Source organism: Petaurus breviceps, unplaced genomic scaffold, assembly GCF_028583685.1.
Source record: "Petaurus breviceps papuanus isolate PSGF00001 unplaced genomic scaffold, PetGlider_PUasm1.0 42, whole genome shotgun sequence".
NCBI lineage: Eukaryota > Metazoa > Chordata > Mammalia > Diprotodontia > Petauridae > Petaurus > Petaurus breviceps.
Genome location: NW_027186325.1, coordinates 2,746,932 through 2,771,212, shown reverse-complemented (window position 1 = coordinate 2,771,212; position 24,281 = coordinate 2,746,932). Strand labels below are relative to the sequence as shown.

Sequence of the window (24,281 nt, the reverse complement as noted above, 5' to 3'; positions counted from 1 at the left end):
TCATTTTAAATTTCATTTCTCTATTATTAGTGATTTAGAGTATTTCTTCATTTGACTACTAATGACTTTGATTTATTCTTCTGAAAACTGCCTGTTCATATCCTTTGACCAATTATTGATTAGGGAATGGCTTTTATTTTTTATAAATTTGACTCAGTTCCCTATATATTTGATAAACGAGATAAGAGAAACTTGCTATAATTTCCCCCCCTCAGTTTCCTACTTTCCTTCTAATCTTGGCTCTTTTACTTTTGTGTGTGAAACCTTTTTAATTTCATGTTATCAGAATTATCCATTTTACTTCCTGTAATCCTCTCTGTCTCTTGCTTGTCCATAAACACTTCCCTTGTCAATAGAATTGATTAATAATTTTTCATGTTACCTGAGTTTGCTTATAATATTCACTTTTATGTCTAAATCACGTACCCTTTTTGAGCTCTGTATACAGTGTGAGATGCTGATCTTTACCTAGTTTCTGCCTTGCTTCTTTATAGTTTCCTTTAAGTTTTTGTCAAGGAGTGATTTCTTGTCTCAGTAGCTGGGATCTTTGGGTTTATCCAAACACTAGATTGCTGTGGGCATTCATTTCTGTATATTGCGTAACTAATCTGTTCCAGTGATCAACCATTCTATTTCTTATCTGGACCAGATTGTTTTGATTATTACTAGTTTGTAATATAGCATGGAATCTGGTACTGCTAGGCTATCTTCTTTCACTTTTTCCGCCACTGATTCCGTTGAAAGTTATGACCTTTTGCTCCTCCAGATGATTATCTATCCAATTTTAGGGTGAGAAGATAGTCTAAGTAAGTCATTGGTCCAAAGATTTATGGAAAATTAGTAGCAGAGGCAGGCTGAGAAGCCATGTCCTTTGATCCATTGTTCAGTACTTTTAACTTGAATCTCCCTGTGCTGTACCACCCCCACAAAAACTTTACATATGGTTACCCCACCTCAATCTCACCTTTGTGATAACACATGAAGGATGCTGGGGAAGATATTCCTGGACCCAAAATAGATTCTCCTCCCATGGATTGAAATTCTTTGTTTTACTTTATCATGCTTCCTAAAATTTCAGCAATTTGGGGTTTGGCTTATTTTGTGTCTTTTTGTATCAAAAAAAAAATCCTGCAAACACCCCAGGAAGATTATGTGATGAGTCATTCTTACCTGAATGTGTTTATTATAATCACATTACCATCCTAACACATGGGAATTTTGAGAATAGATGAAAGAGAGGTAATTTTAGAGCATAGAGTTTGGGGGAGAGTAAAGATGACAAAGTGATGCATTTGGGGCATCCAGAAGTCAGTAAGAGAGCATTGGCTTCCTGGGGGGAAAAGAAAGGAAAATCAAGAAACTGGGATGAATTACAGGTTTATGTATCTAGAAAGGATGTTGCAAGCCATCTAATGCAACTCTTTCCTTTTAGAGAGGCAAACAAACTAAGGCTTCATTTTATATTTATTTAATTGAGAGGTTAAGTAAGCACCCATAGCCCCACAGGAATGAATGCATAGAAAGGAAGATTGGCATAGAAAGATATCTAAGAAAAATTTGACAACTCCATAATTTTGCAAAATGCTGGCATTACTCCCTTTACAGAACTTGGAAAACCTGCAAATTAAAGAATGAGGAAGTCAGAAAACATGAAAATGAAGCTTGTGAAGAAAGAATAAGCTGTTTATTTCTAAATTTCCTTATTCAAATCATGCAACTCTTCTGCTCCTATTTCTTCTATGGCTCCCTATTGTCTCCTAAGTAAATTTCAGATTTCTTATATTATTATTCAAGGGCCTCCACAGTTTGATTTTATATTGCCTTTATTGAGGCTACAGTGGATAGAGTACACTAGGCCTGGAGTCAGGAAGACCTGAATTCAAATCCAGCCTCAGATATTCACTACCTGTGTGATCCTGGGCAAGTCACTGTTTGTCTCAGTTTCCTCACCTATAAAATGGGGGTGATCATAGCACCTAACTCACAGGAGTTTTTGCAGAATCAAGTGAGATATTATTCATAAAGTATTCAGCATGGTGCTTGTCATGTAGTATTAAGTTTCTTACAATAAGGTTATTAAGTATAAACACTTGTTCCCTTCTCCTTTCCAGCTATCTTCTACACACTCTACTACCCACTCCTAGCCTCCCTATTAGACTTCCTAACCCTTCCCACCTCCAGACCCCTGCCAACCTTATTTTCCATTTTGCCTAGAATATCCTCCTCTCTTCTCCACCAAGTTGAATTTGTTACTTAGACTTCAAATGCTAATGCTAAGATCACTTCATCAAGGAAACCTTCCCAGATTATTTAGTAATGGCCTTTTGGCCTCCCTATCCCCACTCACCAGATCTTACATAGCACTTTGCTTTTACCTGTATTAATAATTCATCATTTTAAAAGGTGTCATGTCCTTCTAGACGATAAGCTTTATGAGGATAGGTGTCATCATGAATTCTACTATGAATTCCAGCTTCACTTCAGTTCCAAGAAGAGCATCCTAAGAACAATAAGTACTTAATAAATGTTTGTAAAAATGATGTTTCATCTTTTATGTTCATCATTTTCTTTTTTCCAGTCATACTTCAAGGGCACTGATTAACCTGAAAGAGTTACTGTTACTTCCAAAAAGGACCTAACTTATAAGCAGTGCATAGTACGGGCACAGGGAAAAGCTGACTCAATAAATTATGCACTTCTGCAGTCTAAAAATAGTTGCTGCTGCTGAAAATGTCAAAAATCCACATGATAAATAGCTAGGGTAAAGCACATTTGACAGAAAACATCTTTCCTTCATTCTCCTACCTCACTTCCTTTCCTACCACATGGACCCAAATCCAAAACCAAGAAACCTAAAAGCATAAACCTGGTGGGAGAAGGAGATGACAATGGTCTGAATCAGTATTTCAGAGCTGGAAGGGATCTTGGAAGGGATTTAGTCTAGTCCTTACCCAAAGGATGAATCTTTTGTAAAACAATCTTTATAAAGTGGTCTCACCAGCTTCACTTGGCGGTTTCAAGGGACATCTTGCCTTCTGGAGTCAAACAGAAAAAACCAAGTCAGCAAGCATTTATTAAGTATCTTCTATATGCCAGGTACTGTGTTTAGTGATGGGGACACAAAGCAAAGCAAAAAAGTAGTCTCTGCTCTCCAGGAGTTCAGTCTAACATGGATGGTGGTGAAAGGAACCAAACAGAAACGAAAATATACAAACAGGGATATGCAGAATTAATTGGAGATAATCTCAGATGAAAGGAAATAAGATTAAGGAGTACCTGGAAAGACTTCTTGCTGAAAGTTAAACTTTAGCTGATACTTGGAGGAAGCAATAAAGAGGAAGAACATTCTAGGCATGCATAGAGGACAGCCAGTGAAAATGCCCAGAATTAGGAGATGGAGTTGTGTTCATCTTGTATGAGGAGCAAGGAGGTGTCATTGTGATCCAGTTTGGATCACAAAGTACATATTGGGGGTAAAAGGGAGGTATATGACATGGAAGGACCTGATAGAGTGACTAGAAAAAATGTTGGTACCCTCAGTAGTGATAGGGGAGTAAGAAAGATGGGAGGATTTTGGGAGGAAATATTCTGAGTTCAGTTTTGGACTTGTTGAGTTTAAGATATCTATATGACATCTAGTTCAACATGATTAGGGCTGTGTAAGTAGATCTAAGAATCATCAGTATAGAGATTGATAACTGAATCCATGAGACCTAATGAGATCACCAAGTGTAATAATATAACAGGAGAAGAGAAGAGGGACCATGATAGAGCCCTGGGGGATACCCAGGATTATTAGGAACAAATCTAATCCCTCTTCCACATTATAGACTTTTAACTTCTTGGAGAACATTCTTATGTGATTCCTAAATCTTCTTTTTTCCAGGCTAAAAAAGCCTAATTCCTTCAATCCATGTTTATATGTTACGGTTCCAAGTCTCTTTTCATCATGGTTGCCCTTCTCTATATAAGCTGCAGTGTGTCAGTTATCTTTCTGAAATACAGCACCCACGTGTGGACAAAAAACCTTTAACCAAGGTTGCTTTTGTTTATATTTAAAGGACATAATCTCTCACTTTAATATATCACCTCAACATTTTTCGGTACCTCCTTCAACAAAATATTTGAAATATGCAAATATTTACTGGGTGCCTACTGGTGCAAAACACTACTCTAGGTGCAGTGACACATTTTGTCTTTTTTTCATTAATACAGTATGTTGAACATAATTTCAAGGCGAGTATAATATTGTGGAAATAAGTCATTTGGAAGTACATCAGTTTTCAAACAGATTGGCATATTATCTACAAATAGAAGCATTTACAAAGAAATCTGGCTCAAGTAAGTGGTTATGTTGCCATCCCAACCCACTGGCAAAAAAGAAAATACTCCATGGTGAGAGATGCCAGTGTTGTGTGACACATTTCAATAAAGCTGATTATGGACATAAAGCTACACCAATTTCACTCAACAATGACTTTGACATTTACTGAGAAATGAAATGAGGGCTTTAGAGGTAAATGTTTCATGTGAAATATCCACCAAAACATGAAAGTTGGCTCCTGATGTCATAACATTTGAGGAAGAAGGTCAAAGCAGGTAATGATTGGCAATGACATGTTTCCATGGATTCATTTTTATTCAAAGCAGCTGGTGACTTATTCAAAACACAGAAGGTCTTTGAGAGATCAGAAAATTGATCTTGAGCAAAACCTGATTTGGTATAAAACTTTTCAGATGGAATAGCTTACATTTTTCCTGAAGATTTGCCTTAACTAGTATTTCAACTTGCATCAAAATGACTGCAGATCTACATTCTTCTTCATTCTATTTAATATATTATGGGGGTATTTCACATCTCTGATCTTCTCCTTTTATTTCACAGTTCTTTGATCTTTTCCTTTTAACTCTGAACCCTTTTCCTGCTTAAGAAGTCCTGTGATTTTTATCAGTATAGCTACTACCTCCATTAATGCAGGTTCACAACATGGTATGGTTAAAGAGAATGTGGTGCAGTGTGAAAAGTCCTGAGTTTGGAGTCCAGGGTCCACTTATCTCCTGTATGATCTTGGTCAAATCATTTCCCCTCCTTAAGATTCCCTATTTTTTAAATGAGGAGTTAAAAATTGTCCCTAATATCTCTTCTAGTTCTAAATCTATGATCCTGGCATTGTTTCCTGAATTCCTGTGAACAGAAAAAAAATCATTACCTCATGGCCAATTTCTTATTCCAACAAGCTTTACCTTCACCAAAATTAACTCTGTGGGACTAGGAGGATGTCAGGCTTTGGGCAGATGAACTTAAGGTGGGTATCAAAAAATCACAGATCATTAAAGTGAGAAGGTAAAGACATGACTTGCATGCTTATAAAGAAACAATTGTGTTCTGCCTCCACTGAAGATGTAAAATGAGAAAATGGACCAAGAATTAAGGGATTTAACTTTAATATTACAAATAGCAGCAACAATCTACATTGATATTTTACTGTATTATAAGATTATATTCTCACAACAATCTAGTGAATCAGGAAATACACTTATTTTTATCCCTGTATGGTTTGTACTTGAGGCTCAGAGACCTTAATGTCTTGTCTTGCTCATGGTCACACAGCTAGTATGTAAAAGAGAAAGGACATGAAACCACGTCTTTTAGCTCCAAGCTTGTGCTTTTTTTGCATCACCATAGCTCATAGTGGATTAGATAGCAGCATTACAGAGATACCCCTATACCTGGGATATTTAGGTATTGCTTAGTAAATATTAATTAAATCATGCTGTGTAGAGAGCGCTGTACTAGGAGTTATGGGAGAGTTTTAAGCAAAAAGAAGATAATGACTCTACCTTATAATCTAGTTGAGAGATCAGAATACCGTAACCATTGACAGTTTTTGTACTAATTGAGTACATTTGGGGTTTGTAGAGGAGCATTATGGTAAAGTATTTTTAAAATGGAAATTAGAGTTCAAACTGGGTTTCTAAGATTTAGACCTGGAAATAACATTAGAGATCACCCCTCATTTTACAGATGAAGAAATTGGATCTAAGAGACATTAAGTGACTTACCCAAGTCACTTAGTGGAAGAGCTGGAATATGAACCAAAGGTCTTTGCCTTCAAAAATATAATGAACCCTCTACTATATTATTGCCTCAAATTTGATTAGTGGCCCTACAATTTATAAGCCATGTGACCACAGACAATTCATTTCCATCCTCTGAACCTAAATGCTGATCTGTGAGACAGGTTTTATAGGGTTATTGTGAGGATTAAATGTATAAGGCATATAAAAGTGAATTATAAGTTATATATCACCATATAAATGTAAATTGGGGAACAATCAGTCTGGTGAAGTAAATCTAGAAAGTTTCTAAGGTGAGTTTTGAGCTGGGAACCATTGGAGTAGAAGGATGATCTTGATGACAGTCTTTTTTTCGATTATTACAATGAATTTGCTGATGATGTGGATCAAAACCTGAGCAGAACTTCATCAATAATTCTTAGAGACTTGGAGTTGAGAGGGGTATGGAGTTTCTCAGCTGTTAACTTCACACTTCTTTTTTTTCTGGGATAGATCCATGCCTCCTAGAACTCTCAATCTAATAGGGGAAGCCAACATATAAAAAGAAGTAAAAGAAAAACTTGTTTGGGAAGGTTGAGGAGAGCGTAGTCAGTGAGGATGGGGAGAGGGATGATGAAGACTTCCAGCCAGGGTAGGAAGTGACAAGGTAAATGTTCTGTGTGCCATCCTTAAATGGTAGAGGATCTGGAAGGACCTCTCCAATGTCTACCCTTTACCCTGTCCACTGAAAAAGAGGGAAGGATGGGTACTAGGGACAGGAACTACTAAGGAGGTCTGAGTTTCAGAGCTTATATCATCTTGAAGGCTAATGAATTTATGGAATTCATGCCCAGATGAGCAGCTGGATGGGAAATGATTAGGGACATTTTCTCTTCAGCCTAGGGTGGGAATCTTTCCCTTGACTCTTCTAAGGCATTGATCTGTAGTTCTATCCTTCATCTTACTTTTGTCACCATTAAAAAAAGTTGTCTATAGTTGATACATACTCTTTCTGCAGCCTTCTTCAGCTAACCCTTGCTTTTTTTCAGTTCTCATCCTCCTTGACTTTTGTAGAATGTGGCACCTCTGTGTTTAGGGTAGAATAAACAAATAGAGAAGAGAAAAAAAAATATATATATAGCCCATAAATCCCAAGATAGCTTGAGAGGTTTCAGTGATTAAAATTTATATTCCTTTGGGTAGAGCATTCATATGTGAGGGTATGATTCCCCATGTGGGTAGATAGAGAGGAGGGAGGGAAGAAGGGACAGAGAGAGAGAAGAAAGGAAGGAAGGGAGGAGAAAAGGAAGGAGGGAGGAAAGTAGGGAGAAAGGTAACATTGCCCAACTAGAACTAATCAGCTGAGTCCCCAGTGGGGCAGCTACTCACAGATTGTTGTTTGTCCTTCATTCTCAAAGAGGACCAATGACATCAGGAGTGTGATGTCTTGACTTGCAAGTGATTTGGATTTAAGTGAATCAGATCTGTGCAAAGTCATCAGTCTCACTCTCTCCTCCAGGGTCATCTGAATCCAGTGGCAAGACATAGGTCAGGAAGACTGGAGGTGACCCCCATGTATATACAAAAGATTATATATACATACACATGTGTGTATATGTGTGTACATATATGTGTATATATGTTTGTGTATGTACACACACATATTTGTGTGTGTGTGTATATGAGAAATTTCGGATAATCTGGGCAAGAGGAAGCACTGGCTGTGGGGAATTAAGAAGGGGCCTGTTTGGATGATCATTGAGTTAAGCTTTGAAAGAAATTAAGAATTCTAACATGGAATTGGGGTAGGAGTGCATTCCAGGAATGGGGGACAGCCTGTGGAAAGGCATGGAGATGGGAAATGGAGAGTCATGTGTGAGGAATAGAGGGAAGGTCAGTTTGGCTGGAGTGACAGAAGGAAAGATCTATGATAAGGCTGAAAAGGTAGGTTGAAGCCAGTGGGAAAGGGCTTCAAACACCTAACAATTTTTAAATTGTTACCTTGTAGAAGTCCTTAGGGGATATCCCTCTAGCTCTAAATTCATAATCCTATGATTCTATGATCTATTTTAATGAATAGCTGAGAATGGTTTTAAAATTAGCATATCAAGTGTTTATATGCTAAATGTTCCTTCAAAAATGCTTGAGGGACTTTCCAAAATAATTTGTTCTCTTATTATTTTAGACATCCTCCTATATAATCTTATTTACACTATTAATTTTCACATATCCCAAAAGGGTTTGGTTATCAAAGATCTTTGGGTTTCCAAAAGAAGGAATTCAACTTTTTTTCTGAAATTTTATAAATTCAGAATTAGTGGAGTTTGAATTAATGATAAAGTTCATCATTTTTAAAGCTAGACTAAGGTCATATTCTTATGACTGAGGTACCCACAGCCTGGCATACATCTGACTGACCAGTTGCATCTATGAATAATTTAGGAGAGTACAAGAAATACAGACAACTGTCCCACAATGATAGTTTATGATGAAAATAAAATCAAGAAAATGAAATTAAAATGACAATATATGTTAAAGTTATATAATACTCATTACTGTCAGGTATGACAGTGAGTGGTGTCTAATGTTTGGGGGTGGAGGTGGAGTTCAGCTGTTGATGTTTTCTGTATCACTGGAGAACACATAGGAACAAGGGAAGAGGAGGTGGTGTGATTCAGTGGGTTTTTTTCCCTTTCTTTAAAAAACAACAACTGTTTTTAGTGTAAACATTTACTATGTTACATGCCAAACCTTTCCTTCTAAAATCTGGTCTCTATCTGTACCTTTGCTTCTTTCCCTTGAGTTCTGGTTTCCTGCTTTTTTCTTGAAATGAGCTGCCTCTTGTGTGATTGCAACTTGGCAAGCTGGCTGTCTTATTACTCTGGCTTCCCCAGAATCAAGAGCTTTGCCCCACATTGTGAAGTTTCAGTGTAGTGTGTATCCTTCCTTTCCTTCTGAAGATGATACTTCAACTCATTATCCAGCAACTAACTGCTTCAGAGTCCCACTCCTGGTATAATCACCATTTAATATGGTTTTTCTCCTGTTTAGGAATAGATAAAATCTGAGGTTTCTGTGCAATGTGTGAGAAGTGAGACAAATTCTTACACTTTATAATTCTAAGTAATATATAAATATCTCACATATTTGCTTCTCAAAATAGCAATTATAGGAAGCCATGTTCTTTCCCCAAGAAGAAAATTCTTCAACTGAAACTGCAATTCCTATTTTTTTCACCTGAATGAGATAAAGTCATTTAAAAGTGAACCAGAACAAGTAATGAATTATTTTAAATGTGCAAATTACAAGTGGTCTTATACTTTTGCAGTATTTCTATTTATAGTCCTTTCCTTTGGACCGGAGGTTCTTAAACTTTTTTGCTTGTGGCACAACCATCTTTGGCTGTTTGGTGAAACCTATGGGCGCTTTCTCGGACTAATTTTAAATGCTTAAAATAAAATAATGAATTACCAAGGAAACCAATTATATTGAAATAAGTTAACAAAATAATAAAAGAATAAGTTTGCAGACTCCAGGTTAAAAACTTTTAATTCATTCCATTGTTTTTCCCTTTTTTTGAGATGTTTGTTATTGTTAATGAATCCTGTAGTGAAATTTCCACAGTAGTGAAAAAATAATTAGGAAATAGATTCATTAGGATTTTGTGCACATTTCTATTCTCAGGAATGAAGCTCTGCATGTAATAACTTCTATCTTAATTTCTGATACTTTTAGAAAAGTTTAAATAGAGAGAATTAGTATCCTTAGAATTTGTCTAACCTGATCTCTATTCTGTTGTTGAATATATCCAGTCTAGAAATGTAGTGCAAAGAAACACTGTGTGATTTAAGCTCTCCTATCCATTGTTTCAATATTTTCTACTATGGAATTTATTCATAGAAATTGTATAATATTGAATGTTTCATTGCTATGGTGCAAGTAGCCCCTCAGCCTCAGCTTTCAGTTCACTGGTTAACACTCCACAGCCTCATTGTGGTATTCCTGCACATTTAAGCAGAATGGCCTTAATTTGGATTGCACTTAGGGCACATTTTTCCTGAAAGAAAAAAATCCGCCTGCAAACACTTTATATTTTATATCTGTGATATTACAGAAGAGCTAATATTGAACATCTGAGCAGCACCAGATTGCATAATTTACACAAAACACCCACGGGTATAGATTTTCCTTTAAACTGCCCTTTATGATTTTGCCTTTTAAAACAGCTGACAGGGCCATTCCCCATGTCACTCTTTCCCTGCCAGCACCATAGGGGATACATTGGATGCAGCACACGTCTAATTCTTCACCACAGGATCTTTCTATGAAGATAATTAAGAGTGTTGGAAACATAGGGAAAGTGTGATTTCCTGTATCTGAACCCTCATATATATCTGAACCTGTACAACAGGAAAGGGAAAAAAAGAGGGGGGTAGATTTATTAGTGGGCTTTCCTCCAGGCGCACCTCCTCCTTATGCCATGAAGAAAAGGAGAAGAGCTGCTCATTACCTAATGGATCATCAATCATGCTGTACCTGTACCAAAAGTCAACCTAAGGGCAAGAGTCTTGTTCGCTGGCTCTCAGCCAACAGTGTTAATTGTCACAGTACTCATTTATTCACCTGTGGAATTTCTAACTTCCCCAGCCTGCTGTCAGGAAGAAGTATGATAATGTAATGAAGGTACAAAAAATGCTGAATACCATAAAGTGCCCCATTTCTAACTCAACAGAAAGTATCCACCAAGCCAGAGGATAGGTGGCTATCAATTTCACTGATGCAAAAGGTAGTTACAGTTGCATCTCCTGTTAATGGTAACAAGAGGCAAGTGTGCAAATCTCCCTAGTGTAGGGGGAGAGAAATCAAAAAAAAAATGCTGATCTGTGAATATAAAATGTGTTCATTGCCTTGTTGGAAATGACATAACTGGTTAATTGTTATTGTGTTCTGCTTTGGGAAGCACTTGGAATCCTTTTTTGTTGTTGTTTAAACAGACTCATTCCATTATCAAGTAATCAGATAAAGAAGTTAATGATATGGTTTTATGCCTTGGATTGTTACTGAGAAATGTGGACTAGGGGTAACAAGAGAATATGTGTGTGCATTGTTTTAATTGCTCAGATTGGTAAACCAATTTGTAGCAGATGTGCAGAGTAGCATGGGCCCAGGATCTGCAAAAATACTAATCTGAGGCTAAGGGAAATCATGTTTATGAAAAGTTAGACTTTTAATAAAAATTTAATCCCTCACATGAAGTCATGAAGTTCAGGGTATGTGGAATGAGCCATGGACTAGGAATTCAGGACCCCTAAGTTCTAGGGCTGTCTATGCCATTAAGTTCGGTTGTGTCTCTGGCTTAGGCACACAAATACAGAATCTCTAAATTGAATAAAATCTCCATAGCTCTTCATCCAATCCAAAGCATAACTGGTCAAAGTCCCCTTTCAGCTAAATAATCATACAGCCTTTTCTTAAAAACCTTCATACATCCTTGCTTTTTTTTTTTTTTGCTTTTTGGAGTGGGGAAGGCAGGGCAATTGGGGTTAAGTGACTTCCCCAAAGTCACATGGCTAGTTTTGTGTTAAGTGTCTGAGGCCGATTTGAACTCAGGTCTTACTGACTCCAGGGCCGGTGCTCTATTCTCTGTGCCACCTAGCCATTCCACCTAGCTGCCCCCATCCGTGCTTTCCAAGGAAACCCATTCATAGCTACTTGCCTCTCTGAACATTTGCTTCCTCTTCTGTAAGACAAAAAAAAGTGGACAGATGGTCCCTTCAACCCTCAAGATTCTCTGATTCTATTATTCCTGGTACCATGCCTTGTAAGGCTCTTGAAGTGCACTACCATCACCATGATATTTTGAAAGTTCCATGAAAGCTTTGTGGGTGAATTAAAAATTACCATCTTAATTTCTTAAAATATCCAGTTTAAGCAGTCGATTCACTAGATATAAGGCATAATGGAAGCCAAGTTTTAATCAATTGGACTAAATTGCAGTTGCCTGTGATATTCATTTCCTTGGACTTGTTCAGGAAAAGAGAAATACAAAGAGAACTAGGAACAACCAGACTCATTTCCTCTAACCAGATCTCGGCCTACACTTAGAGATGTGAAAGAGTTAGTAAAATAAATCCATTGTGACATTTTGTCCTATATCAAAGCTATTACTTAAACAGGGGTTTTTAAGTAATAGAAAGTGAGAAAGAAAGCGGCTGCCTCCTGCCCAATACACATTCCATTTTGTGTGTTCAAAGTCCACTTTCTGCTTTTCCAAATTGATAGCAGACTTTTTTTTTGGGGGGGGGGTGGAGAGAATTAAGGCTATTCCATTTTCTGTTCTACTTTTCCAGTTTATTTGCTGTAACACTGAATTTTAAGTATCTCTAAAAATGCTTGATATGTTATTATTCTTTCCAGATATCCTCCGAGACCTAAGCAACGAACACTAAGGAAGAAGGGAGGAATGAGGCTGGATACGGTGCAGTAAAACTGAGCACTTTCAGGACAGGAAAAGGCACTACAACTGAGCCCTGCTTTGTACAATCATAATGAGAACTTACCATTACTTCTTGTTGCTTTTTTGGGTTGGTCAGCCCTACCAAAGTTTCTCAAGCCCCTTCTCTAAGAGGACTAGTGGCTTTTCAGAGAAGAAAAAGATATTGGAGCTATCTGGAAGTAGCAAGAATGAGCTTAATCGAGCCAAAAGGAGCTGGATGTGGAATCAGTTCTTCCTCTTGGAGGAATACACAGGATCCGATTATCAGTATGTTGGCAAGGTAGGATTCCTTTGCACACTTTTACATTGTGATTTTAAAAGCCTGAAGAAGTCACTTCTCATAAATAGCTGGGGAGGATATGGGCTTCTGTACACTAAGAATTGTTGCTTATCTGGTAAGACTTTTTTCACATGAGTAGTTTCGGGTAAGAAGACTGTAGCAAGAAGCTGAGAAATGTTAACAAAGAATAGAGGAAAATGCTCTCATCAAAATGAAACACCCACAACCATCCGCATAGGATTATCATAAATCCTTTAATTTTTACCTTCACATGAAAAATGCAGTCCAGTTATGCTATAAAGCAAGATGCATTAAAAATAGTGTGATAGTGATTAGGCTTTTGCTCTCTGAGGGATGGAAAGTTTCATTTTTCTCACTGTGAAAGCCAACTGTCTAAGCTTAGCACATTGCCTGTCAGCTCCAAATTAACTATTTCCTGGTAACTCTACCACTCCATGCTCTCCTCTTAGTCATTTAGGAGAAGAGTGCTTTAGCCCTTTACTGCATTATCACCCCCTGGAAGGGTTTGGTGATGGGAGCTTTTGCCCTAAAAAGCTTTCAGAAGCAGTGAGATTAAAATCCTCTTTCCAAATTGTGGTCAAGTTCACAGAAATACCTATGTAAAGATGCTGTTTGCAAGTCTTATCTGATCACTTTATTGACCCAGAAGTGTATTGGAGGTTTTGTTTATTTCTTTACAGTAACCCCTACAGAGCTGCCAGTGCTGAGTCAGGGAAATGAGCCTTGGTTATGTCCTCAGCCTGAGCCTCACAGAAATTAAATTGTCAGCTACATTCTTGGCGCAGAATTTCTGTAGCAAGTGAAGATGTAAGAGACAGAAAGGTTTGATTCTTTAGGGATAATGATACTGTCAGGAGAAAAAAAAAAAAGTCATCCTTTCAGTTCCCGAGATGAGAAAGTGGACATGGGTACAGCAAATAAGGGACTTTAAAAGATGCAATTTTTACAGATAAATTTTGATTATCACCCCCTTTTCAAACATCCCTTCTAAGAAAGCTTGTAAATAACATGAATGCTACTGATTCTAAGAGCTTCCAGTGTTCACTAGGAGACTTTCACACATATTTGAAATAGAGTGTCAGAACTCACACCTTAGGAAATGATAAAATATCCCAGAAGAGAGAAAGAGGTATCACATATTGTTATTCATTATATCTAAGGATCCCCTATTTCCAATAAAGAAAAGGTCCTCAATGACTTTGTCTGAGACTTCTGGTCTTTGTTCCAAGGTACTGAATTATTAATGGGAACAATGTTTGAGAGGAAATATTCAATAGAAGGGTGAGCTAGGGCCTGAGGCTCACAAGAGCTAGCTTACCCCTACACATACACACACACACACACACACACACACACACACACACACACACATTTACTATGGATCTCAGAAGTAATGGTGCCCTGAAGAAAAATCTTAATTTCTTTATTCCTCGGTCCCTTTCCTCTCTGAAATTTGAGCAGTTCTAAGTTTATAGGCTTCTTGTGAGGATAGTTGATATAAAAATGATTATATAGCATTTTGCAAAATGTAAAAGTGCTTTATTAGTGTTAAGTACTAACAACAGATGGTGCTTTTTATTCAGCATCCCTAAATCCTTCTTCAATAATGTGCTTTAAAACTTTGCTTCTCAAATTCTGTTTGTGCATTGTAGCAACAATTCTATCGTAATTTTAATAAGGAAGGGACAGGATATTTCAGGATACCAGAATCAACTGTGGATGAAGTTGTGGAAGAGGCACTCAAGAAAATTGAGATTAGGCAATAGCTTGATACTTTGTAGCAAAGTTCCAGAAATAATATTTTCTTATGAAGTCTTCTTAGACGTACCTGAAGGTAATGAACTAGGCACTCAGTAGAGCCTTTGTGGGCCACATATAAATAAATACACTAGAGCCAAAGAATGGCATTTGTAGATATAAATCTTAAAAAAAAATCATTTTATTTTCTTTTAATATGATTGATAGTGGCAGTGTGGTATAATAAAAAGTGTGCTGTGGTGATTAGTCAGTAGAACTGGCATCAAATCTTGGCCTGGCACATTAACTATGTGACTATGAGCAAGTCACTTAACCTCTCTTAGATCCAGTTTTCTCATCTCTTAAATAGGGGTAATAATATTTGAACTACCTTCCTTACAAGGTCATTGCAAGAAGAGTACTATGCAAGCTTTCATGTCCTTTATGATGTCAACTATTGTGATAGGGCAATCAATCAATCAATCAATTCATCAGTAACATTTTTAAACATCTATTGTGTGTCGGCACTGGTCTAATAACTGGGGATAAGAAGACAAAAATGAATCAGTCCCTGCCCTTGAGGTGCTTACATTCTAACAGGGGAGAGATTTCTTTCTAAGGAGACATAAAGTATACTAATCTGATACTTTGGAAAGGGGCATTTTGGAAGGAAGAGAACAGCTTAGTGCGTCCTAATATATCACAATAATCCACTTCTTTTTGTAGTCCCAGTCAGACATAAAAGCAGATCTTCTATTGCCCCAGTCTTATTTCCAGCTGCCATTTGTCAATTGTTCTCTACAACAATTTATTATTGAGAATATAGCTAGTATTCAGTAGCTACTGCCCTCCCTGTGTTTTTCATTCCTGAATGAATGAGAAATTGGATCTTTAAAAGCATATTTTATTGATTGACCTAAGCCTAACCACAGAGAGAACTTTTAAAAGAATTTTGAGTGAAATTGGCCATATTACTGAATAATCTGTCAAGTTTGAGACCAAGAGGAGGATAATTGACAAATCCTAGTACAATCTTGACCTCTTTTCCCTCTGTGATTGTCTGATTGTGACACTTGGCAGTTCAGTTCAAAAAAATAAAAAAAAATAAAGTGGGAAGGGTAATTAAGAGTATAAAAGTGGCCAAAGCCAATTAAAGCAGAAACATTAACAGGTCCATTCAGAATCACTTAAGGATCCACCCCTCTGTCCCCCCACAACAATATTATAGTCACACACACATACACATACACACACATGCATACACGTCTTATACACACACATATAGATGTATTGTGTTTATATATGTGTCTATGACTACAGTGTTGTGGAAGAGAGAGGCAGAGCCTTAAGTGGAACTTTTAACAAATTGCTATTGATCACTTCATCACTGAATTTATTTGTTAATGTTTCTGCATATATATACACATACACATACACACATATGCACACATATACATACACCCTATATATGTATATAAATGAGCATGTGTCTCTCTATATGGACATGTGTGTATGCATATGTGTATTATAGAGCTGCATACAGGGTATGCTGTATAAATCACTAAAGACTGAAACAAGCCTGGATTTCCATTGTTTGGGACAATTTCTGTTCTGACTAGGCGTAAGAATTATATTTTAGCCACTTAGTTACTGATTTGTGGGTAGACAGCAAGTCACTTCATTTAACCCCATCTAATGAACAAAGTACCTTCTATTTCTGTAATGGATCAATAAGAAAATGACACCACAAATTATATTTTACAAATATCTATTCCTCACTCTCATGTACAAATTCGGAGGTCCATGATTTTGAAAACATGTGGATCTTTCCCAGTGATTTTAAATAAGCTAAAATTATGTTTTACCTTCCTGATAGAGAAAGCAAAGTCCAAATCAAAGATGTTTCATTAGAAACATCCAGTCTCCAGCTGCTCTTTATTTAAACACTGGAATCACCAGAAGTGCTTTCAGAGTAATTTTAAGGAATAAACAGAGAAAATGATAGCAATCTGATCTGGAGGTTAACAAAGGCATGGGTCATGTGGTAAAGACTACATCATGGAGAAGAGGCCATAAACACCACTATGACCTAAGAATCAGCTAGTAAATAAGCACCCCAAACACACTGCCTGTATTTTTGGCAGGCATTAGTCCTATTAATTAAAGAAATTGCAGAGAGAAATTGCCCATACACATTTTCCTGCTGCTCCTTCCTTCCTACCAGATTCATATCCTTCAGCAATTCATTGAGAGATGTAATTGTCACTGCCCCTTCCCCACAAGGAATCCAGCAGGATAATAAGATAAGATTAGGTTCAATAAGAAAACAAATAAGATCATTTTCATTTGGATAGGACTTTCATACATCATTAGCACAGGGCACTCTCCTTCTCAGAAGACTGTATAGTCATTATCATATACATCTTACAGATAAAAGAAATTGAGCCTGGGAGAGCCTTAGTGACTGATGCAAGATCACACAGTTAACAAATGGTAGACCTAGGACTTTCTGACTCTTTGTACTATATTCCATATTGCCATCTATTAGCTGAGAAATTAAATATTTAATGTTTCAACAAGTACTAATTGGAATGAACAAACTTCTGCGCATCCAGTCTAACTGATACCTGGACAGAAATTCTTTGAATGAAACCCTCATGAGGTGGCCATCCAGCATCTATTTGAAGATCTGTGATGAAGGGGAACAACCTCTTGAACCCATTCAACCTCAAGTCAATTTTAATTATTAAGATATTTTTCATTTCTTCCATCAGAAGCATCTGTTTATCTGCAGCTTCACAAAAGATGAGATTGAAAAGGAATCCCTAAGACTATATAGTCTCTAACTCATACCAGATGAAGAATCCCTTCTAGTTCATCTCCCACCTATCACCACCACCAAAATGGCCATCCACTCTCTTTTTAAAGAGCACTAGGGTATATGGGGTGTTCAGGGAAGACTAGCACCTCTGGTGTGAGGGCTAGCTGAACCCTTTTCAGGGCTGCTCATTTACCTTTAGTGTCCACCTTTCAGTCAACTCTCATTTGTGGCACCAAGAAACTGCAGATGCCCCGATAAAACTCTCTCAGCAGATAGGCTAAACCAGGTTGAGGGTAACTGACAGGCTTAATTAGTGATTTAGGGGGCCATCTACCCCAAGCATGTGAAGATTTCCTTCAGTGGAATGAGCAGAAGAATGCAGTTTGTTCCAACAGCCATGAAAGCAGCTGAAGCAGGCCCTATGGAGCACTTAGGGCTTGGTCAGACATTGAAAACTCCAGTCATCCACTGTGTCCTGGGCCATCGCCAGTAGTCTTGACTTTTGTCCTGTCCCTGGACTTCAATGACTCAGGAAGAGATAGGCTCACAATTTTGAGCAAATCTGCCTCATTTAAATCTAATTCATACACAAGTCAATACATAACCCTGTGAGGTCATTGGTTCTCTTCAAAAACAAAGCATGAACAGCAACACTACAAAAGGGAACACCCCGCACACTGAGGGTTTGGAGCAATTCCAATTGTTAGAAAGTTTTGCCCATATTGCCCTTAGTTCTACTCTCTTCCATATGGCAGTCTTTCAAATGCTAGTAGACAAATACTGTGACCCTCTGTTCTGAAGTCCTTTGTTCTCTAAACTAAAACTAAATCCTTTCAGGAAATTTTCATAGGATATCATCTTCAGCTCTCTTCTTATCTTTATCACCTTCTACTAGATGTATTACAGTTTGTCAGTGTCCTTCCTAAAATGGAGCATCTAAAATTAAATATATTAATCCAATTATAGTCTGATTAGTCCAGAGTATAAAGTTCAATCATCTGTATGGGCACTGAAAAGAATGGCAGACCTCAAATCAGAAGCAGTGGTTGAAATCACAGATTTTCCACTTACTATCTTCAAGATCCTAACCAAGTCACTTAGACTCTCTGTTCTTCAGTTTCCTTATCTGTAAAATGAAGGGGTTAAACTGGATGATTTGTAAAGTCTCTTTCCAATTTAAATCTAAAATCCTATAACCCCCCTCTTTTCAGATACTCTGCCTTTATTAATACATTCAGTGCAGGCTACCATGGAATAATGTTGCCATGTAACACATTTTTTTGAAAAATGTGTTAAGTGACTTGGTCAGGGTTACACAGCTAGTAAGGGTTAGAGGCTGGATGTGAACACAAGTCCTCCAAACTCCAGGGCTGCTGCTCTATTCACTGTGTCACCTAACTGCCCCATTTTTTTTTAATTTTAGGACTATGATTTTTTTTTCCAGATTTTTAGGATTAGGTTTTTGGCTACAATGTATCACTGATACATTCTTTTGACCCAAAAGATTCCAGATCTTTTTTGCATAAATTGGTTTCTAGCCAAACCTTCCTTCATCCTATTCTTCTGCTATTGAATTTTTGAACCCAAATATAGAATATATAATACACACACATGTGTATATATATGTATACATATACATATATATAGACACCTCTTAGTTGTCCTTGTTCTTCTGTAAATTCTTTTTGTAACATAGCAGATTACATAGATTTTTTTTGTCCTGAAGTTACAAAAATGCCTTGGTCACATGAGATCATAATCTCATAGGATCATAGATATAGAGATGACTTCAGAGACCATTTCATCCAACTCTTTCATTGTTATAGAAAAGGAAAATGACTACAAGGTTACATATGTCATAACTATCAGAGGTAGGATTTACACTCAGATCTACTGACAAAGATCTTCCCATTGTAGCATACAATCTCATCATTGAATTTTTTAAAAGGTTGTTTAGTTGTTTCAGTAGTGTTTGACTCTTCATGACCCCATTTGGGTTTTCTAGGCAAATATACTGGAGTGGTTTGCCATTTCCTTCTCCAGCTCATTTTACAGAGGTAGAAACTGAGCCAAGCAGGGTTCAGTGACTTGCCCAGGGTTACAGAGTTATTAAGTGTCTGAGGCCACATTTGAACTCAGAACTTACTCCAGGCCCAGTACTCTATCCACCAGTTGTTATATTTAGTAGAATATACATTTACTCACTAAATATACTTTTAGAGAATTTGCTTTTATATTTATCTGTAGAGCTAGGTTTATTCTATTTTATTATATCTGTGACAAAGAATACTTTATCAACCCTGATCATTATCTTTTTGCTTCTCATTTTGGCCAAGAGCTGCCACTGTCTTGGTCTGTCCTCACTGGGGAAACATCCTATTTGCTGCATGATGATGAGACACCATTTGCTATCTTTTTGAATCCATCTATGTCAGGAGGAAATTGGGAGTTCTGCTTTCTGCAGTTACTACCACTTTGCCATGAATCATCAATATCGTAGCTTCTGGGAGAGTATTTGATTATTCTAAATACAGGAATGCTGTTAAAGGAAGGAACAAAAGAAAATATGGACTCCTCATCTTGCTGCATCTGGAAATGCTTTGCTCAAAGCATTTTCCTGAGATAGAAGGATGCTGAGAAAGTGTCTGGGGCAGCAGAGGGCTCTTTCCACTAGCTGAAGTGAGCTCCATACAAGGCAGCTCATACAAAGAGCAATGGAATGAACATATCTGACCAGGGCCTTTAGCTGCTTCTATTACCATATTCCCTGCAGGCAGGGAAAGTGACAGAAAACTAAGTACCTAAATAAGATAATCAAACTAAAATAGGGAATCAGCCCTGAATATGTTGTGCAATTGCTTGAGTCTTCTATATCATTTTGCCTATGGGGACTCTTCTGCAGCTTGCAGGTCTGCTTTTCAAGAGAAAAAAAAAGTGAGTGTGCATACTCATAGGAAGGTGGATCAAGTTTCAAACATTTCTCTTCCCTGACTGTAGCAGTCTGTTCTCTGACCTATGCTGTGACTCCATGTCCACCCATAAGCTGAATGGGGACATAAGTTGCCAGAAAAAGTGAATTGTGGTACCTCATATCCATTATAATGAATCTCTGTCTCCTTCTTACACTAATAACAATTTATTGATTGTTATGATTTGTTCATCACAAAGGTTGAATCAAGATTCAGACAACATTTTTACCCTAGAAAAATCCCTATTCATTATCTTTTAAGTTCTTTTCTTCTGAATAGGACTAAGAGATGTAACATGTCAGTAGCACTCTAGTTTGCACTTGATTTCAAAATACATTTTTTCTTAATTCCTAGTAAATATGGAATTTAATCTTACTTTGAGTTATGATTGAAGCTCTGGTGTTTCTGGATAATTTTATAACATAACATAATTGGGCTTTAAAATATCACTTTCTCACAAAGAAAATGCCACTTTATCCACCTCTCCTTTTAAACATGGTGATGAATAAAATGCCAACACAAGGAGAATCAGTAGTTAATAGCTATGTGAATCTATACTACAACCCATAAATTGAAACCACTAAATTTTCCAGTCTAATTAAAATAATGGATAGTGTCAGTATATCATTTTAAACATGGGAAGCCAAGAACATGTTACAGTCAGCATCATATGTTTAAATAATGGACCAAGAAGAAAAATACACAAGATACTCCCTTCCTCTTTGTACTTGGTACATAATAACTACTTAATAAATGCTCATTGATTGATTGATTCTTAATTACAGAGTCATGGCTTCTTCCTCTTTGATAGGTTTCAGACAATATTAGGGCTTCTTATGCTATTGACACAGAGAACAAACCAGCTTTCTTTGTCTGGATGAAGCTATCTGATGTCACCAGACAGGATCTTGCTTTATCCATGAACTTGGGTGACAATGAAATAGAACCTTCTTCAGGATGCACTTTAAATGTGTCTGCATTCATTAAAAACTTCTCTTTTGAGACTGTGTTGAATATGAGGGTGAAGGAAAGAAGAGAATTCCCCCTATAGGACTGAGAAAGAACCAATAAGACTTTTGGCTTTGTTTTTTGTTTTGTTTGTTTGTTTAGTGTATCAGAAGAGAAGTGTAGCAAGGATTGTTGAAGGCTAAATGAAGAATCAAAGTTGAAATCATGATTCATGGGAATAGGAAGAAAAGCAACATTATAGAATATTTCAGTTGAGAAATATTTATATTTCTCTTGACTTCTCTGTTCACATATTACATATATTCATGAGGAAATGCATTTTAAAAGATTAAAATCTATTCACTTGTGAGAGATAAGGATAAACAGTTTAGATGGACCTGTAGCTTTCAGAAGACTAGAAGGGAAGAATGGCATGGCAGAGCTAAAAGCATAAACAATCACTTTAGATGGGACTTTAGAGGTCACTTGAGGAAAGAGAAATTAAAGTCAGGAAGAGAGTTGAAAAAGTTATCACAGGTAAAGAAAGCATTTTCAGGGCAAATGTGGAGAAAAATAGATGATGGAAATATTTTTCACTGATGGGAAGTATATCACTGTTGTTAAAATGCTGGAGAAAAATGAAAGGAGGGAGAAAAGGAGGAACTTCAAGACAGAATTGAAAAGATTCTCTTCCTGATCTTTAGAAAAGAAAAAAAAAACACAAATAGTCAAGGAGATGACAATGATAAGTCCACTTGGGGTAGGGGTCTGGGGTTCTGGAGGTGATACTAAAGACAAGCCAAGCTATGAACCTGACTAATAGCCAAACAGGAAGTTTTTGTCCAGAAAACTCTCCTCTGGAATAAAAAAAAAATGTTTGGAATCCAAGGTTGAAACCAAAAGAGTTTGCTGTTGTGCAGACTCTGCCCCTCAGTGGTATTCCAGAGAAATAAGGAAAGAGAGAAGATAGCATTCTTGCAAAGGTACATGTTTAACAATAGAAAGAATTAGGAGAGACCTGCTATGGGTTTTACTTTTTTAAAGCGTAATCATGATAAACAGGCCTTTCTACTCTTCCACTTGGCATCTCCATCTAGACTTCAATCATTCTATAAACATTTAAATGCTTGTTGATGCAAGGCACTAAGCCAGGCACTGAGGAAGATGAAACACAGACTCTTCACTTAGGAAGCTTATGATCTAATGGGAGGGGAAGGCATACTCCTAAATAAAAATGATACAAGGAAAAGTGAGAGAAGAACAAAAAATAGATATAGGTCAACAATTATGAAAAGTTTGAGGAGGAAAAGCTCTCTTTCACCCGGAAAGGCCAACAAAGATTTAATGGAGGAGGTTTCACATGAGTTAAGCTTTGAAGGAAAGGAGGTTATCCCAATCCACTGAAACTGTTTTTGGACCTAGAAAAGTTTGGATGAAACAACCCAACTGACCAGTGATGCTGAAAAACAGCCTTTATTGAAGGCACAGAAGTGAACCCTTGCTAGGAGAAATTTGAGACTAGGCAAGGATCATCAGTGATAAATAATGACCAAAGTGATTGAGGACACCAGTAAAGTTTTCCAAGTTAATGTAGGGAGAAAGTGGGAAATGGGAAGTCTATTCCAGGAATAGGGGAGGAAGGAACTCTGGCTACAAGGACAGAACAAAGAGTACAAGTAGAAGTCATAGTGAGGTAAATTTATACTTGATGGGGGGGGGGGGGGGAAGGGGAACTCTCTAGCAATCAGAGTTATCTGAAGAGGAATGCACTTCCTCAGAAGGGGACCATAGTATTATTCAAGAAAAGGTGGGACCAACACTTGTCAAGCACATTGCAAAAGGAATTTTTGTTGAGGTTGAAGTTGAATTAGATGGTCTCTGGGACCCCCATTTATGAGATTCTGGGAAAAATTCAATAGGTATCTTTTCTCTAATCTCTAACTCAAACTCCTAGGTAGCTGATGGATACCCCCACTTACATTTCCCTCCAACACCTCAAATACTATATGTTGAAGTATAACTCATCGTCTTCACACCCTAATCTTACACCTCCTAAATATGTGTTTCTCTTGATGGTACTCTCCGTTACCACTCAGATCTTATCATCTATTATGTCCTTTTGTTTCTGTTTCATTTGTTTCCCCTTTCTCACCCATACTAACAGTTTAGCTTAAGCCATTATTTCCTCTTCCTTGGATTATTGGAATAACTTCCTAAGTAGTTTTCCTGTCTATGTCTCTCCTCTCTTAAAATCATCCTTTAAGATGCTACCAAAATCAGCTCCCTAATGCATGAGTTTCATTATGTCACTCCCATGCTGAAAAGCTTTCGATATCTTTTCATTTTTTATCCAATAAAATACAAACTCATTAATTTAGCATTTAGGTTCTACAAAATCTGGTTTCTAACTACCTTTCCTTTTAAGCTTTACTACAGAATATGTACCTTCACATACCCTGTCTTTCAGGCAAACTAGATTGAATGTTTGATCACCTCCTGTCTTTTCCTTACTTGACATATTTATTTGCACATGTCTAGAAAAGACATATCTCAAACATTTGAAATTCTTTTCTGTCCAAGAGAAATATTATATGAATAAAAGTAAAATAAAATAAGCAGAACCAGGAAAACAAGATATACATTGACTTCAAGAATGGAAATGGAAATAACAAGAATGGCAAAAGTGAATGCTGTAGAATTATAATGACCAAGGTTGGTCCTGCAGAAGAGATGAAGAAATGCAAATACTTCATTTCTTTTATAGGCACAGAAGACTATAGGAGGAGAACACAGTATGTACTGTAACTTTGATGTGTTGAATCACTTTTTTTATTCTTTGTAACAAGAATGAACCAATAGAATAGAAGAGGATGAAGGAATAGATAGATTAGATAGATGGATAGATAGATAGATAGATAGATAGATAGATAGATAGATAGATAGATAGATAGA

General features: G+C 37.0%; 1 protein-coding gene across 2 annotated transcripts in view; it reads left to right on the top strand.

The window, feature by feature from the left end:
• The window catches only part of CDH6 (cadherin 6), a 180,583-nt gene that overhangs the window by 83,117 nt on the left and 73,185 nt on the right, over window positions 1–24,281 (top strand). For both annotated transcript variants that reach the window (XM_069100761.1, XM_069100762.1), the window contains exon 2: window positions 12,475–12,833. In XM_069100761.1, the coding sequence (XP_068956862.1) occupies window positions 12,606–12,833 (228 nt within the window). In that variant the 5' untranslated portion in view covers window positions 12,475–12,605. The remainder of the gene's footprint in view (window positions 1–12,474; window positions 12,834–24,281) is intronic.